The sequence below is a fragment of the Mauremys reevesii genome, linkage group 18 (assembly GCF_016161935.1).
Source record: "Mauremys reevesii isolate NIE-2019 linkage group 18, ASM1616193v1, whole genome shotgun sequence".
In the NCBI taxonomy this organism is placed as follows: domain Eukaryota; kingdom Metazoa; phylum Chordata; order Testudines; family Geoemydidae; genus Mauremys; species Mauremys reevesii.
Genome location: NC_052640.1, coordinates 2,295,544 through 2,313,539, shown reverse-complemented (window position 1 = coordinate 2,313,539; position 17,996 = coordinate 2,295,544). Strand labels below are relative to the sequence as shown.

Sequence of the window (17,996 nt, the reverse complement as noted above, 5' to 3'; positions counted from 1 at the left end):
GGTCTGGCCCTGCTCTCTATATTTCGCAGTTCAGTGACTGTCTAGTCAGCAGTTGGGGGTTCCAATAGACCAGATATGTCTGAGCCTTTGAGACTTAGCGCAATCTCCCTTCATCAGACCTGCTGTTGGTTCAATCAAACCCAAACCGTTCCTTCCTGCTCCCAGCCTTTGAAGACAGAATGGTGCAGCTCCCCTCCCTCGGGGTATGTGCAATAGGAAACCCGGATGGACAGCCCTACAGGAGCTCTGTCCAGCACTGCTGCATTGCTGCCCAGGCTGGGCTGAGGAGCTGGGGGTGTTAAGAACCAGAGAGCACTAACTAGACATCACTCCAACGGGGGGCTGCCACCCAAGTGCCCCTCAGGGCCTGGACACCTCTGCTATCCCCTGCCTCGGTTTTCCCCTTCAGCAAACTCCGCCGTCTCTGTCAGCCAGGGCCAGTTCCAACGTTTTTGCCGACCCAAGCGGCGAAAAAAAGAAAAAGAAAAAAAAGCCGCGATTGGCGACACTTCGGCAGCAGCTCTGTCGCTGCTGCTTTATTCTTCGGCGGCTGGTCCTTCCCTCCGAGAGGGACTGAGGGACCCGCTGCCGAATTGCCACCGAAGAGCCGGACGTATCGCCCCTTTCCATTGGCCGCCACAAGCAGATGCTTCCTGCACTGGTGCCTGGAGCCGGCCCTGCTGTCAGCCGCAGCCCTGCTTAGCATCTGGGGGGTTTCTTACATTCACAGAGTTCGCGGACAAACACAAAAGCAATCTTCCACCCAGGCTTACCCTGGGCATGGTCCTTCCTCCAGGACCACGGCAAGAGACCCTCTTTCCATGCAGCTCCACTCTGCCAGTCCCTCACTGTAGGAGCCCCTCCCTGCAGCTTCCTGCTGCCTTTTACCCTGGGATCACCCTGATTCAACCCAGCTGGGGCCCCTCCTGTCACCAGGGCTGGCTTAGCCCCTGGCTCTCCAGTCCTGTTACAATCACCTAACACAATCCAGGACTCCCTGACTTAGAAGGCAGAGTAATAAAGTCCAAGTCATAAGCAGATTCTCCCGGAGAGGCTTTGTGTGGGCCAGCGGCTGCGGATGGTGGAATAAGTCAGACGTGTCCAGGTGCATGGGTGGGGCAGAGTGAGCGTTACTTACAGGTTGGCTGGTGATCTGGCCAGGGTGGTCTAACCGGCACCCTCTAGCCCATAGAATAGGGCCGGGGGCCTCCAGCTTCATTGCACTGGACCCCCTTCTGACCACAAAAGCTACTACCCGGCCCCAAGAGGGGGGACTGAAGCCTGAGCCCTGCTGCTCTGGGCAGGGGGCCTGTAACCTGAGCCCTGCTGCCCAGGACTGAGCCAAAGCCTGCGCCCCGGGTGGTGGGGCTTGGGCTTTTGCCCCGGGCTCCAGCCAGCCCTGGTGACCCCACTGAAATGGGGTCCCAGCCCGCAGTTTGAGAGCCACTAGAATAGGGGCTGATGTGTTCCCCAGTTAAACTTCCTGTGAAGATCCACGCAATACAGCCCCTGGTGACTGCAGAAAATGCCTAACTTGGAACCTCTCCAAGATCACAGAGAAGTGATCTTACTCCAGCCATTTGCCTTCTGCCTGCGAAGTGTCATGGAGCAGGCCGAGCAGCTGTCAGTCTGACTGAGGAATGGCCTGCATTTGTGAACCAGTTAATATCCAAGAGCGTCTCCTTCGGAGAACGAGAGGTTCAGGGACATGCCAGGTGAATCCCAGGGAGCTCCAAGAGATTTGCCACAATTGTCATTTAAATACATGCTGCTGTCAGGATCAGTCTAAGACCTCGGGTCTCTGACCAGACTCAATAACATGCAATAATCCCAGGGAAGAAGATTGCTCAGTAAATATATAAACTGGCCGTGTGGCTTATATATTACTGTTGATAATACACAAAGGAAGTGGGGCTTGGCTAAGCCTTAAAAGCTCAGAGCAGATAAACCATTGTTAATCCTAATTGCCTGTAAATAAGCTCGGGAACAGGGCTGCAGCATCCCCGTACAGGAGCCCGGTTCAGCAGTGGCCACGCTGCGAAGCAGATGCCAGGCGCCGGCAGTTTGGGAAGGGTTTCTAGAGGAACGCTTGCCCAGCAGATGCCACATCAGCCCCGAACTCTTCTTCTAGTAACATGTTAAGTGATAGAAACGTCCAGACCAGCCCTGACTAGAACCTGCTCAGTTACAGTCAATTGACAGCTTTCAATTTCGGCTTCCGCAGATTGGTTCCCAGCTCACAGTCACTGGGCACTAGCTCTGTTTGCTCAGCGCTGGCTGGGGATTGGGCTGCCCGGGGGACCTTGAACCAGAATTGCCACCCTCGATGTAAAACAGATGTGACTGGAATGGAATTTATTCGACAGGCAGATTTCTCCCTCCCACATGCCCCCGCGCACGGCACAGCGCCGGGGAGCCCAATGGCATTCCAGAGCGTGGCACAAGCTACACTGGCATCCAGACTGTGCCAGGCTCACTGCTGCTGGGACGTACCAGTCCTGACCTCCGGTGAGGCCCTGCCAGGGAGATAAGCACTGACTCGGGCTGGTTCTTATTCTTCCTAGAGCAGCTCACTGCTCCCTAGCGCTACCCCAGAGAGGTTAAGTAACACTGGTCTGTACAATGGATAACAGCCTACTACTGCTAATGGACTTACCCCTTTAGCTCAGCTGGTGCTTTGGAGCTGATGGCCCAGAGTGCAGACTCTGTTGATTACCTGTGGTGAGAGTTGTTACAGTTGCACAAAAACTAGAAAAGGAGACGGTGACAGGTGCTGTCTCCTCCCCAGAGCAGGGTCTGTGCTGCGCCTGTCAAATTAACATGGTGTTTCTCCTCAAGCTTTCGAGCGAGGCCATTGCTATGAACCCTACATTCAAAATGGGAATTTTACCACCTCTGATCCTACCTACAACCTGGGAACGATGGTGGAGTTCACCTGTGACCCTGGCCATTCCCTGGAGCAGGGACCTGCCATAATCGAGTGTATCAACGTCAGGGACCCCTACTGGAATGACACCGAGCCACTGTGCAGAGGTCAGTTACCCGCAGCCAGCTGGGGTCGCTATGCCTTGCGCTGGTACTGCACGTAGGAGAACATGCAAAAATAAAAATTCGCCAGTGTTAGTGACCGCACTGCCAGAGAAAGTGACTGCATGTGAGTGAGGATAACGTAGCCAAGTTCAGGCATATATCTGTGAGCCCTTGCACAGCCTTCAGAGACAGGACAGCAAATGCAGAGAGGGCCTTAGCCTCCATGGGGCCTGTTGACTGCACTGGAAGAGTGGGGGGCTTGACCTTTCTCAAAGTCGGCTGCCAGAGCTCCCCGTGCCAGGCAGAGCTCCCACCGCGCTGCAGGCAGCATTCCCACAGCCCCCAGGACTGCTGCTGCACATTGAGTGGATGTTTTCAGAGAACTATCCACAATGACTCCAAGATCTCTTTCCTGAGTGGGGTCTAAATGAGCTGTTACCACTCAAGAAAGATCTTGGAGTCATTGCGGATAGTTCTCTGAAAACATCCACTCAGTGTGCAGCGGCATCAAAAAAGCGAACAGAACGTTGGGAATCATTAAGAAAGGGATAGATAATAAGACAGAAAATATCATATTACCTCTATATAAATCCATGGTACGCCCACACCTTGAATACTGAGTGCAGATGTGGTCGCCTCATCTCAAAAAAAAAATATTGGAATTGGAAAAGGTGCAGAAAAGGGCAACAAAAATGATTAGGGGTATGGAACAGCTTCCGTATGAGGAGAGATTAATAAGACTGGGACTTTTCAGCTTGGAAAAGAGACAATTATGGTGGGATATGATAGAGGTCTATAAAATCATGACTGGTGTAGAGAAAGTACATAAGGAAGCGTTATTTACCCTTCTCATAACACCAGAACTAGGGGTCACCATATGAAATTAATAGGCAGCAGGTTTAAAACAAACAAAAGGAAGTATTTTTTTCACACAATGCACAGTCAACCTGTGGAACTCCTTGCCAGAGGATGTTGTGAAGGCCAAGACCATAACAGGGCTCAAAAAAGAACTAGATAAATTCATGGAGGACAGGTCAATCAATGGCTATTAGCCGGGATGGTGTCCCTTGCCTATGTTTGCCAGAAGCTTGGAATGGGTGACAGGGGATGGATCACTGGATGATGCCCTGTTCTGTTCATTCCCTCTGGGGCACCTGGCACTGGCCACTGTCAGTAGACAGGATACTGGGCTAGCTGGACCTTTGGTCTGACTCAGTCTGGCAGTTCTTATGAGTCACCTCTCTCTGTCTCTCGCTATTTCAGCAATGTGTGGAGGGGAGCTCTCTGCCATGGCAGGAGTCATCCTGTCCCCCAACTGGCCAGAGCCCTATGCTGAGGGAGAGGACTGCATCTGGAGGGTGCACGTTGGGGAGGAAAAGCGGCTTTTCCTGGACATCCAGCTGTGAGTACTTTGCAGGAGCCTGACCCGGGTTGGGCTGATCCCTTTCCTCCAGCAGCTGGTTTATCATGTGTGATTGCTTTGCTGACACCAGAAATTGTTACAAGGCCCTGGGTGTGTTTGTGGGACGTGCTGCCCTTTGCTGTGCTTAGACCTCGGCAGGAGGGCTACGCACAAAGTGACCACAGATAGCACTTACTGTGCCAAGACCGGCTACCTACTAGCTGCCTCCGTCACAGAGAAAAGCAAGTCTGTGTCCCAAAAGTTCTAAACCTGCTTCTGTCTCTGAAACTGCTGGTCATCTTCAGCAAGTCACTGAACCTCTGTGCCTCGGTTTCCCCACCCATCTGAGGGATTGGGATATTAATGGGAGCAATATGAATAATGCCATAATTTTAGATGCAGATCGGACAGGGACAATGATCTCCCCGGCCAGGCAGAGGTACTAAAAAGACTAGAGATTGCAAAGCATTTTGAAGATGAAAAATATTGCACAAGTGTCATTTGATTTATAATCCTAGATCGCATCCCGTGGAAATCTGCTGGACTCATGGATGAAGGTTCTTAGCACAGATTCTGCCTCCTTTTGCAGAATCTCAGTTTTAAACAGTGAAGCTTGCTGGCCCATGGCAATGTGGTGCCACTCGATCTGCAGCCTGGCACTCGTGTGTCTGCTCTAGATCATGTGGGTGAGCGAGAAAGCCCCTCAAGGGAGGTGTGTGCTCCCTGGCCCCGGCAAAGGGCTACCCCAGCACGCATAGAGAGAAGGCAGATGAAACTCCTGCTGCTGTGGGGTTCTCTATGGCGCAGAAATCTCCATCCGCCACCCAGCCTCGCCCTCTCTGAAACATTCTCTTTCAGTGCCAGCCCCAGCTGGGCTCTGGATGGGACCCTACTGGCTGGCTCTGGCCTAGGCTCTCCTTCTTGGCTGGGTTCTTTTAAGCTCTTTTCACTAGCACAGCATGAAATCCTCTGTGACGCACTCTGGGCTCGCTGCTCCGGTAACGAGGAGGGCTGCTCCAGAAGAGAAATGTGCTCTTCTCATCATTTCACTAGCTAATGGTTCTTGAGATGGCTGTTGTGCTTGCAAGTCCTACTGCTGGAGGGAGAAATACCAGGCCTGCATGAGATCAGCCTCAGCAAGGAATCATTTTGGCAGGGCTCAGCTCCATAGCTAGTTGAAAATCAGGTACTGGATCGTATTCCAGCCCAGCTCTGCAGTGCCATTATGATGCTATATTAACTCGCCTGGTCTCTTACCCTGCAGAAAAGCATTTCCCGACTGCCCCGCGGCTCACTGACATTCAGACAGTGTCCAAAAGAACCGTGCAACAGTCTCAGCTTGAGGGCTTGGCAGAGCCAACAGAACACGCTGCTTTCAGGGAGCATCCCAGACTCCAGAGCGTCTGGGCTTTTTGCTGCTAATGAACCCGTCTAGAGGATGCTCAGAAAAGGGCTCCGGAGCAGGCAGAATGCTGTTTTGTGATGACCTCGCTGCCAGCTCTGCAGCTTGTGCAGTCTTGGATAGCAAGGGAACTTGCTGCCCACAGATGGAATAGCTGCAGTTTAAAATAGCCTTCTAGGGGCCTGGCCTTGTGCTCTGTACAACTCAGCCCCTATCAGAAGGAGCAAAAGTATCCCACGCTCACGTCCACGGCAATGTTCTAGGAGCTGACACCAGTGCTCTAGGCGAGCTGGGCTACAGGCAGAGCCCACTGTCACTGCAGTAATTAGCTGGGTCTATGCGTCAGACTCCAAAGCAAGGTCTCAAACTCTCCGCCTGGGCCTCAGGCTTCTCTGTGTCGCAAGGCTGGCTGTACAGGAAATGGCAGGTACTTGGCTGCAGGCTCTCGTGCATGGGGGTTTTCTCGGTCATTGCTGGCACACAGTGTATTGCAGTTCGAAGAGGGTTTGGGCCTGTGCAGCCCTGAGAGCAGAGGCAGGATGGCTGGGAAGCTGAGGAATGAGGAGGAATTTTCTTGCTGTCCTTTCTCCCTTTGAAACTATTAAACGCTGGTGGAATTTAAGACGTCATCATTCCCCACATTACCAGCAGTAAAAGTCTGCTTTCCGAAGTGTGGCTGCAGCCCCAGGGAAGGCTGATGGGCCCATTCTGTGACATCCTTTCAGGCATGGCCTGGATCGTTACTGGCCCAGAACACCCATGGGTGAGACAGTTTGAAACTATATGCAGGTGTTTGGGTGTATCTGTCGCTAATCAAAATTCAGAGCAAATAAACACAAGACGCCACTCTCTCCATCAGTGCGTGTGGAGACCGGTCCCCCCTCACAAGTTATTTCCCCCACAGCCGCCATGCGCTGCAGACAGAGCGCACGTGGGCACCTGGCACCATCTCAGGCTGCACGCTACCAGAATAACCTTGCCACAGACAGGGCTGTGACTCCGCCTTCACAGCTGCTGGGAGGGCGAGGAAGGACCACAAGCCATAGTCACCTCTGAGGCAAAAGGCCCATCCCATCACCTCGCTGTCGCTTGCCCACAGGGGTAGCTATGGGGCTAAAAAGAAGGAAAATTAATAATGAGAGAAACCTCCACCTGGGCTGGAGACGTGAGTGGGGGCGGACGGACCCAAAGGAGAAATTGTCGTTGGAGGAGCTGTTGAAATGATGGAACTGGGAAAGGTACCAGAGGATGGAAGGAGGGATAAAATCCTCTCCTCCTCTGTCCCCCCTACGCTCAGCTGTGGTAACCAGCTCCAGTTCCCTTGTCCTGGATTTTCTTTCTTTTGTGGGTTCAAGACGTCTGCATGAAATGCATCCACTCTCCTGCCTGATTCCATCAGACCCACTGTGTGCTGAGGATTGGATTCCTTGGCCACCTGAGACCAGAGACATGAAGTAGGATTGGCCCCCCGCTGCCTCATGCAGCGCACGTACAAGCTGGCAGCCTCACTGCACGTTCAGGGACTAGCCAGTAAGACAGGATTCCTCTGAAAGCTGCCTGTGCTGAGAGCCACTGCCATGGGGATACTGCCAATGCGGAGGGAAGCTCTTGTGATGCTCTTTGGGGATTCCCAGAGACGATGCCACAGAACATCAAGTACCAGTTTAGAGTCAAAACAGCTTTAAAGCTTTCAGTGAAAACCCGAAGGAAGGGCTTTGTGGGGGCTGGGGCGGGGCAGAACTGGAGGCCAGACAATTTGAAGGAATCAAACACAAGTGTCACAGTGACAATGGTGTTTGCTGGAAAGCAGAGTTTGCCCCAAGTGCCAGCGTTCTGCTGGGGTTGGCTGGATAGCTTCCACCAAGAACCTTACTCAGACATTTGCATTTGCATCTCGAAGCAAAGCCGCACTAGGCTGGGGTGGGCATGCGGCAGGTGCCCCAGCTGAGTGGCAGCAGCGATGGGACACTGCCTGCATAGGGCAAGAGAAAGCGTAGTAAAACCAGGGCACTCCCCAGCAGGGGCAGCTTCTCTCAGCCCAGTGTGCCTGTGCGGGGGATGTGGGCACTGCCATGTCCTGACCCTGCCTGGGCAGTGGTGGCAGAGGCTCATGACTGATTGGCACCTGGAAGCCGAAGTCCCTCTCCTCTCCCCTGCCTCCAGAGCAAACAGGTGGGGGAGGAAGGGAGTGCAGCTGTATCTGGGGATGAACAGAGACAGCTCGTCTCCCAAGCTGTCAGCCCAGGGCTGTGAAATCTCCCGCCAGGGCCAGCCTGAACAGAGACGAGCTGAGACGCACTAAGTGACAAATCAACCCAGAAGAAACTGATAAATAAACAACACCTTCTGCCATGCTGTCATGCTCGGATCAGTACCAAGCAATTCTAGCTCTCCTCCACGAGGCAGCCGGCTCTCTTCAGAGAGACACTCCCTGCTGTGCCCGGCTGGTGTTTTCACCAGGACTTCGCTTTTCCAGCTCTCATCTTTGGAACTGGTTCCCCAGGCACATGCAAGCCCTGAACCAGAAATGGAAGCTGCTGCTGCAAATGCCTAGTGGGTCTGTCCAGCTGGTGCCAGTTTTAAATGCCCAGCTATGGCTTAATAGTTTGCTAAGCCATTCGCGATGCTCTTTGGGAACTCATGGAGCATGGGAGAAAGCCCAGAGGACTGGAAAGGGGCGAGTATAGCACCGCTCTATGAAAAGGGGAGGAAGGACAACCCAGGGAATTGCAGATGAATCAGCTTCACTTCAGTACCAGAAAGATAATGGAGCAAACAAGGGCTTTATAAGCACCAAGCAGATAATAGGTGATAAATAACAGTCAACAGGGATTTGTCAAGAACAGATTGTTCAAACCAGCCTAACATCCTTCTTTGCCAGGATAACAAGCCTGGTGGGCAGTGCGGAAGGAGGCCATGTGCTGTCTCTTGACTTTAGTAAGTCTCACAGCATGGAAACCTCCAGGGACTGGGGTGCCCACGAGGAGGCGGTTGGAGGGCCTCCCTCAGCGTGGTGTGTTCCTCGGATCTCCCCTGCAATCCCAGACCCTGCATCCCGCAGACAGCAGCTCCCCTTTGACCCGTCCAGAGCAGCACTCGATTAGCAGAGACATTGAGAGGCCAAGGAACCCTGCTGTCTGCTGTGTTCCCTGATCCTCCTGCGCTCAGGTGCCTGAGGTGCTGGGCTCTCTTTTGGGAGGGCTTGGCAGGCTTGGTGTGGGTCTCCCTTGCGGGTAGTGTGACTGGCTTCCTGGCTACAGACACACACATCCCTTGTTAACCTGAAGACAGGATGGCCAATTATACTGGGTTGACTGCTGTGTGATAAGCCATGAGGAGAGCCAGACCAGCAAAGGACCTTCAGAGAGGCCAGAGCTTGCAAGGATGAAGGTGCGACCCTGAGCGTATTGTTCTCTGCAAAGGAGTCTGCGGAATTTGAATTTCTCCTAGTTGGTCACAGAGTGACATTTCTCACCCTCCAAGAGCGTTCCCCTCCCCCCCCACACACACACTCCATCGATTTCAGTCTCTGGGAGAGCAGTGCACTCTGCTGGCAAGGAAAAGCTAAACGCTGGACTGAGCTGGCCAAAAGGTTTGTTTGGATGCAGCGAAGTGCCCTGTCTGTGCAAAGCCAAGTGGGGGCCTTTGCCTGAGAAAAGCCAGGCTGCTGATCCTGGGAGTGCTCACGCACCCACTGCAGAATGTGGTCATTCGGCGAGAGTTTTCGCACTTAGTTACCTCAGCCATTTTATCTGTAAAACATGAGGGAGAAATGATCAAATGTATCTTTTCCAATGGAACCCTGTCGGATGGACTTCACTCAGGAATTCAGCCCCAGCCTCTCCAAAGGGCTGCATGAAATTGCTTGAACTGAGTCTCCCGCCATTCATAAGCCGAAGCTGGAGAAGCTTCACACCAGTTGTGAAGTGCTGGGATGCATCAGACACAGAATTAACATGCCCCCCACACAGCTGTGATCTCTTTAGTGAAGAATGATCAAGTTGTGCCCCCTTTCCTGCTCCTCGCTGGAAAACTGAACACTCAGCGCGGTCAGAGGGTCGGGGGCGGAGCAGATGCTGGCTGTGGGAAGGGAGGGAGGCAGCGGTGACAGAGGGAGGCAGTGCCCCAGGAGGAGGGCGAGAGCTAAGCACACACCGACCCAGAAGCAGGACAAGAGGAGGCCCCGATGCAGGCCTGCGGCAAGCCACTGCTAGCTAGGCAGTGACCCTGCCTATTGCCTGCCTCGTTCCGGCCCCTGCTCCCTGCTGCTCCCAGAGCCGCCTGCCTGTGAGGCTTCGGTTCCAGCGGGAACGTCGGCGGTGGGGGATGTTGTGACACGATAACATGAATTCCCCTTCAGAGCAGGAGCCAGTTATCTCATCTCCATGTCCCACAGCACTGAGCTTTCTGCGGTACGAAAGGAACAAAGAATTCAGTTCAATTAAGCTGTGGGAAATCCAGCCGTGCCGTCAGAAGGCAGCCAACGCCGGCAGCGGGTGAAGGGGGGTGACGGTTGCTCATGGCACCACTATGAAAAAGCCTGAAGATGCAGACATGTTCTGTGCTTCGTCCAGTCAGAAATCAGCCCCCTCGTGCCGTCTGTGCACCATGCAGCCACGGGCACAGGCCACAGGCTTTCAGGTTCACCTCAGCTCTGCAATGCACAGAGCAGCGCTCCCTGTCCCACGCCTTGCTCACTGGCACCAGATCGGTCCCTGTGTTAATTCAAATGATAGCAGGCCCCTGTGCAAGCTGTTCCCTCTGTCTGCGGCAGGGGTCCCCAATGCGGTGCCCACGGGCGCCATGGCGCCCACTGGGGCATCTAAATGCACCCACGTCCTGGCCAGCGGTCGAGCATCCGCCAAAATGCCGCCGAATTTCTGCGGTATTTCGGCGGCGACGCCTCTCAATGACGCCGCTTGCCACCGACAAACAACGTCATTGAGAGGTGTCGCTGCTGAAATGCCGCAGAAATTCGGCGGCATTTCGGCAGATGCTCCACCGCCGCCACAGTCCTTCATCTGGCGCCCGCCAGATGAAAAGGTTGGGGACCACTGGTCTGCGGAGTCCTCCAGGAGCAGAGATTTCTCCGGGCGCTCATCAGAACATTGGGTCCACACCAGGGGCGGCTCTAGGAATTTGGCCGCCCCAAGCAGGGCAGCACGCCGCAGGGGGCGCGTTGCTGGTCACCGGTCCTGCGGCTCCGGGGGACCTCTTGCAGACGTGCCTGCGGAGGGTGGGCTGGTCCCACAGCTCCGGTGGAGCATCCGCAGGCATGCCTGCGAGAGGTCCACCGGAGCCGCGGGACCATCGCACCCTCCGCAGTCATGCCTGCGGGAGATCCGCTGGTCCCGCGGCTCCGGTGGACTTCCCACAGGCATGACTGCGGAAGGTCCGCCGGAGCCGCCTGCCGCCCTGCCGGCAAAATGCCGCCCCAAGCGCGCGCTTGGCGCACTGGGGTCTGGAGCCTGCCCTGGTCCACACACTTCACTTCCATACCCAAGTCCTGGGCGTGGAACAAGTGGGGTGAGTCTGCTGGGGGGTGGTTACGGGCCTCGCAGACATGTCTGGTGGTGTTATGGTCTGGAACTGGCGGGGTCCATTACCCACGTCCCCTGAGTCTGACTCAGTAACGTACCGGTTGGATTCCCCTGTGCGCCCGATCTGACCAGGCTCCTCTCTGCGCTTCCCTTCCCAGCCTGAACCTGAGCAACAGCGACATCCTGACCATTTACGACGGGGACGAGCTCTCGGCCCGGATTCTGGGGCAGTACGTTGGCAGCAGTGGCTCTCAGAAGCTCTACTCCTCCACTCCCGACCTCACCATCCAGTTCCACTCCGACCCTGCAGGCCTCATCTTCGGGAAGGGGCAGGGATTCATCATGAACTACATAGGTAGGTGTGCTGGGGAAGCTGCCCCGTCCAGCTGGGGCCTCCACTGCGATCTACCCTTGGGGCAGTGCGGATGGCACTGCGATCTGCTCTTGGGGCAGTGGGGGGCACTGCGATCTGCTCTTGGGGCAGTGAGGGAGGCACTGCGATCTGCTCTTGGGGAGGGGGCACTGCAATCTGCTCTTGGGGCAGTGCGGATGGCACTGCGATCTGCTCTTAGGGCGGGGGGGCACTGCGATCTGCTCTTGGGGAGGGGGGCACTGCGATCTGCTCTTGGGGCAGTGGGGGGGCACTGCAATCTGCTCTTGGGGCAGTGGGGGGCACTGTGATCTGCTCTTGGGGCAGTGGGGGAGGCACTGCGATCTGCTCTTGGGGCAGTGGGGGGCACTGCGATCTGCTCTTGGGGCAGTGAGGGAGGCACTGCAATCTGCTCTTGGGGTAGTGGGGGGCACTGCGATCTGCTCTTAGGGCAGTGGGGGGGGCACTGCGATCTGCCCTTGGGGCAGTGAGGGAGGCACTGCGATCTGCTCTTGGGGCAATGAGGCTGGACACGTTGCATCTGGGTGTGGCGTCTGCCAGGGCCGTGACTCAGTGAATTCTAACCAGAATTTGGGGTGGTGAGTGAGGGGATGCAGGTTTTCCGATGCTGAGCTAAGTCACCTAGCGCAGACAGTGGGCCCCAGGGCTCCGGTTCAGCTCAGCCGACGCCATGCGCTAGCCCTGGGCAGGCAGTTAGAGCAGCAGAGGCTCCCTGTGCTCCTCTGAAACCTGTAGCTGCTATTACCTTCATCCCCCAGGCAATGGCCACCTGCTATAGCCCTCTGTGGCTACTGTCCCTGGACTTCGCCAACCCTTGCAGCATTCTCCAGCCCTACAGTCCCCCATGGGCTGGGCCAGACAGAGCGCCCGGCTTGCGCACAGACAGAGCGCCCGGCTTGTAGACACGCAGAGTGCCTGGCTTGCACACTCACAGAGTGCTCGGCTTGCGCACAGACAGAGCACCCGGCTTGCGCACACGCAGAGCGCCCAGCTTGTGCACACGCAGAGCGCCCGGCTTGCGCACTCACAGAGTGCCCGGCTTGCGCACAGACAGAGTGCCCGGCTTGCACACTCACAGAGCGCCCGGCTTGCACACTCACAGAGCGCCCGGCTTGCGCACAGACAGAGCACCTGGCTTGCGCACACGCAGAGCGCCCGGCTTGCGCACACGCAGAGTGCCCGGCTTGCGCACAGACAGAGCACCCAGCTTGCGCACACGCAGAGTGCCCGGCTTGCAGACACGCAGAGCGCCCGGCACCCCCCCCCAGAAGCTGGCAGTGGGGCCCAGTGAGCATTTCTCCTTCCCGCCTGCCTGTACTGCATGCACCATAACAGCAGCAGAGAATAAGATGCAGTGCAGGTCAGCTGTGATCTGCAGGGCTCCTTCTGTAAAGCACCACACTGCATCTGTGGACACAGCTATCAGTTTATGAGTGTTTTAAAGTCACAGACCTTAGGAACGTAGCGGGCAGGAAATAATATGCTGGAGCAAATTAGCCCTGAACTGTAAGTACTGTGCTCAGACATCGCTGCTTTAATAGGATGTGTGAAAAATCAAACCCTTCGGGATCCAATGCCTGCAGCTGGCTTCTGCTAAAATTATACTAATGCTGACAAACTGTGTTTAGCATCCAAATCAAGGCAAATGTACCAGACGGCTTTGGTTAGCCAGGAATTCCCCAGGGCCAGCCCAGGGCATTATACTTCCCGTCCTTTGGGGATCTGGGTCCAGGAGGATATTTCAACTCCTCGTTAACGATGGGACAGATTGAGTTTCTAACCCAAGCAGAAGAGCAGCAATAGTCAGGTGTAAAGGCCCAGGCACACCGCTTGCCTGGGCAGGGAAGGGACGCTTAGGAAGCGCCACCCGTTTCTGAAACTCGTTAGGGTCTAGCGGGATTTTGAAGCCTCTAAACCCAGCCCTAACCCGGTGCTGTGCTGATCACACTGTGCCCTGACGCTCCCTCTGCAGACCATGGCACAGCGCCGCCAGGGCTAGCCAATGGCCGACTGAATGCTTTTCACATTTGGAGCTGGAAGGCTTCTGTGTCGTCAGCTTCATTTTGTGAATCAAATAACCCCTCTCCGGGCACCTGTGCAGCACCTGGAAAGGTCGCCCCCTGTTGGTGAGGAAGCAAGCAGGCAGGCCAGGGGGCAATCTGTGCAGATCGTTAAGTACTAGCCAGCATCTTTCTGTGGCTACAGAGGTCTCAAGGAACGACTCATGTTCAGACCTGCCGGAAATTCAGAACGGGTGGAAGACCACATCACACACCGCACTAGTGAGAGGGGCCAAGATCACCTACCAGTGTGATCCAGGATATGACATCGTAGGAAGTGACACGCTCACCTGCCAATGGGACCTCACCTGGAGCAGCGACCCTCCGTTTTGTGAAAAAAGTAAGACAGCCCCCCCCCCACACACACACACATTGCTTGGTATTGCTGGGTCATGCACACAGTCAGCCAAGTCCAAAGCCCATCCAGATCAATGGGGAGCTTCCCTTTGGCATCTCTGGACTCTGGATCAGACCCATTTAATGTCAGGGTGTGTGTGAAATGGGACTCGGTTGTGCTGAACACATGCCGAATAGAGCGTTTTCCAACCTCCTCCACACCAGTCCATTTCAGAGCTCCTGAGCTGTTTATCTGCCTCCCTGTTTTGCTGCTTGTTCCTGAGAGGAGTTACAGAACCTGTTTGTCTCTAGTTATGTACTGCACAGACCCTGGGGAAGTGGACCACTCGACCCGTTTAATTTCTGATCCAGTGCTGCTGGTTGGAACCACCATTCAATACACGTGTAACCCAGGCTTTGTACTGGAAGGAAGTTCCCTTCTTACGTGTTACAGCCGCGAAACAGGAACTCCAATCTGGACATCAAGGCTACCCCACTGTGTCTGTAAGTTGGACTCAGTTCTCTATGGTGTTGCAATTATTTCGCTTCTCGCGGCTGCAGTTTTACTTTACTCCTTGTTGTCTGAATTGATTTGCAAGTTTCCCATTGGAAATTCAGAACCCGCTGGAGGAGGCAGCGGATGAGCCCAGGATCCCAGCAGACAGTCCGTTCTGTAAGTACGAGACGTACTAAGCCAGGTATCAGAAACCGTTGCTCCTATTCTTTCACCTCCAGTTTCCTCCAGGCTTTTTCCTCCTTTCAACAGCTAGATCTTTAGGGGTGTTATCTCTGCTATAGCCACAGATGCTGTACACTAGATACCATGTGGGTCGCACTGGTCCCATCCATCCACGAGGCCTTTTCTTTGTTGCCGGAAGTTTGAAGAATCCCTTCCTACACACTAGCAATTCAAAGCAGTTAATAACAATTCGAATAACCAAGGTCTAGAATGAGAGGCTAAATAAAAGCTCATTAAAGAGGCTGATGAGCAGCAGCGTAATAGAGACACCCCTGATAGCAGGTCTCTCTGCAAGAGCAGAGCAGGCAGTGCCTGCTGCTGAAATCACTGTGGGTTTTGTTCTGTGGCCTCCCATCTCATTTGCAGGAGCTGAGTTCTCATCTGGAGACCTGTGTCACCCCATCTCCCTCCAGGGGTGCTACCAGCTCCTAACCCTGCCTGCTAATGGGTTCATATACTGCCAGAGCGGAAGGCAACACTGGCTGGTGCAAGGAAGGTGAAGAAACACAATATCTTCCCTGCTCAGCAGCTCCTGCCACTTTGTCCCCCAGCTCCTGATCTAGAGCAAAGGCCACCCCAGCTGTACGCTGGCTGTTACCACCAGCAGAGCTGGTCAAATCCCTATTACTGCAAGAAAGTGCCACCTTGATTTCATTTTGCAGGGTTCAAAATTGACCCATTTTTCAGTTTTCCCACATTTGTCATTAATATTACTTTCAAAATTGGGGGTGTCAATGTTCCTTGTCATTTCAATGGCCATTGCCAAGATTTTTCAATCAAAACTTGGGAAAGGTGGCCAAAAGATGGTAGGCCCTTTTGTAGGTGCTGACCATGTCAGCCGTTCTCATGAAAAGATCAGTGGTGTCTTTTTTTTTTTTAAAGGCCATTTTCAATGAAAAAAACGTATTGAAATGGTTCAAGCAGCGCAAGCTCCAACAAGTGGGGTGAAAACCCTACTCGCCCCAGGGGAGGTATTCCTCACCCCCCGGGAGCATGCTGCTTCAGCAAGCCACTGCCCTTGTCCCTACGGGCACCGTTCTCTGGCCGTACGTGACCACTCTTCCGTTCAGTGATCCAGCCAGGCCTCCAAGGCACCAAGTATCACCAGCCCCAGCTACTCAAAATCATAAGCTGGACCCCAAAGATCATGAGACTGGCTTAAAAATCATGAGGTTTTAAAAAACAATAAATGGGGGAGGGGTGTTTTTATTGGTTGCCAGGACTTTGAAAAATGCAAGCTGAGATTCTGGTGTAAATCACCTGAGTCCGGGAGCTGGGGCTTTTAAGAGGAGTGCCAAATACCATGAGAGACATGATCAAATCACATGAACTGGCAGCACTGACACTGCATATTACTTCTCTTGGGAATCTTTCCAGAGGCCATGTTGTGTATTGGTGGGGGGAGGGGTGGCGGGCGATGCATGAACTCCTGTCATTTGCTGGGGAGGGCGCCAAATCTGCGTAAGTGTCTGTGATTTTGCCATGCTCTAGCTCCTGCAGGATATAAACCCAGTAACCAGTACCATAAATGGCAAATTTCCTTTAGCTGGAGGAGGCCTGTAATATGGCGTGGAAGATCCTGAGCTCACACCTTGCTACTGACCAGGCAGCTGTGCAAGCACAGGCTCCTTACACGAGGGAGCTAGAGGGCCGCTGTCACCCCCCACCCCTTTGGCTGCTGCCTGGCTCCCTCCTTTTAGCATGCGGCTGGACAAGTCAGTGAGCTAATGGCAACTATCGCCCTCCCTGCTGGCGTTCTGTAGCCACTACCGTTTTCTAAAAGCCGTCACTGCCTTTCTGGAGTCCTCGGCTGTGTCCTGCCTCCTGGGGAGCACAGCCTCCGGGAGCCTGGGTGACAGTCAGTGGTTGGCCTGGCACCAGATCAACACCCAGCCTGCGCAGAGCACAGGTCGGGGTTCAGCTCCTGCTTCAGCCCCACTCAGAACCAGGAGAAAATAAAACCAGAAGTAGAGATAAATTTACCTCCCTCCCAACTCTCTGTGCCCCTCCCTGTGCCTGGGCCAGAACTGCTCTCCTGTGGGAGCAGCTGCCCCAGTGCCACAGACTGCACAGCGCGTGCCCACGGGGCTGCTAGCTCCTTTGCAGGGACACACAGGGCGCCCCAGAAACTGGGGCTGGCGAAGAGCTGACGATGCCCTTGCCCCGCTCACTTGCAACCTGCCTGTTCCATGCAGCACCCAGTCTCTGCTCCCTCTGCTGGACACTTAGGCCAAGCTAGCTTCCCCCCTACATGTCTGATTTCATAGCGAGAGACAAGGGGGAGGGAATATCTTTCACTGGACCCACTTCTGTTGGTGAGAGAGACGAACTTTCCAGGGGCACGGTATTCCCGGCATCACAGCTAAGTGCAAGGTGGAACAGATAGTTTAGCATAAGTAGTTAGCCCATTACGGATTGTAAACAGTTGTGTAAAAAGCTAAGGAAAAGCTTTGGGCCAGATCCCCAGCCGGTGTCAATCAGCCATCGCTCCACTGTGGTCAACGGAGCAAAGTCTCTTTGCAGTCACTGCTCTGGTGGCTGGGCACATCTGGCAGGGCTGCCTGCTCTCGGTCTCTCACGCCCTCTCCCTGCAGAATGCCACCTTGGGCTTGTCTGAAACCCCATCTGTTCCTGGAGGTTGCTGTGTTGTTTTAAGTAGCTTCAGCTCCCCCCATCATCCTCTGGGCAGAGGCAAGACCCGCCCCCCCTTGCCCGATGAGCCCCTTGGCCTTCTGCAAAGGCTGTGCAGGCTGGGTTGGCTCTCACAGTGCTCATCGCTCTGCAGGGCCCGGGGACCAGAATCTGCAGTGGGTTTGTCTCTGCTCTGGAGGCCCGGCCCGTAGACAGAGTCCTAGGCTGTTCTCTGACATCCCTTTCAGCTCTGCCTTGGCATTTCCGCTGAGTAGCCACTTCCTGCAACCCTTGTTGGGATCAGATTTGTTGTCATTGCACATTCTGAAATTCAGGAGTTTGCTCCATAGCCAGTGTGAGGAAGAGAGAGCAGCCCTGGGAAATCACAGCGCTCTTGTTGTTTTTGTCCTGTGTGTTCTGGAGGAGGGCTTTTGCTGGCATTCCTCGTTCTCCCGCTCATCCTTT

The 17,996-nt window shown here is 54.6% G+C and overlaps 1 protein-coding gene across 1 annotated transcript in view; it reads left to right on the top strand.

Annotated features, from left to right (window-relative positions):
* The window catches only part of SEZ6L (seizure related 6 homolog like), a 55,905-nt gene that overhangs the window by 26,474 nt on the left and 11,435 nt on the right, over positions 1-17,996 (top strand). Inside the window, exons 8-12 of the mRNA XM_039505418.1 lie at positions 2,839-3,033; positions 4,294-4,432; positions 11,533-11,729; positions 13,971-14,165; positions 14,474-14,665. Of these exons, the coding sequence (XP_039361352.1) occupies positions 2,839-3,033; positions 4,294-4,432; positions 11,533-11,729; positions 13,971-14,165; positions 14,474-14,665 (918 nt within the window). The remainder of the gene's footprint in view (positions 1-2,838; positions 3,034-4,293; positions 4,433-11,532; positions 11,730-13,970; positions 14,166-14,473; positions 14,666-17,996) is intronic.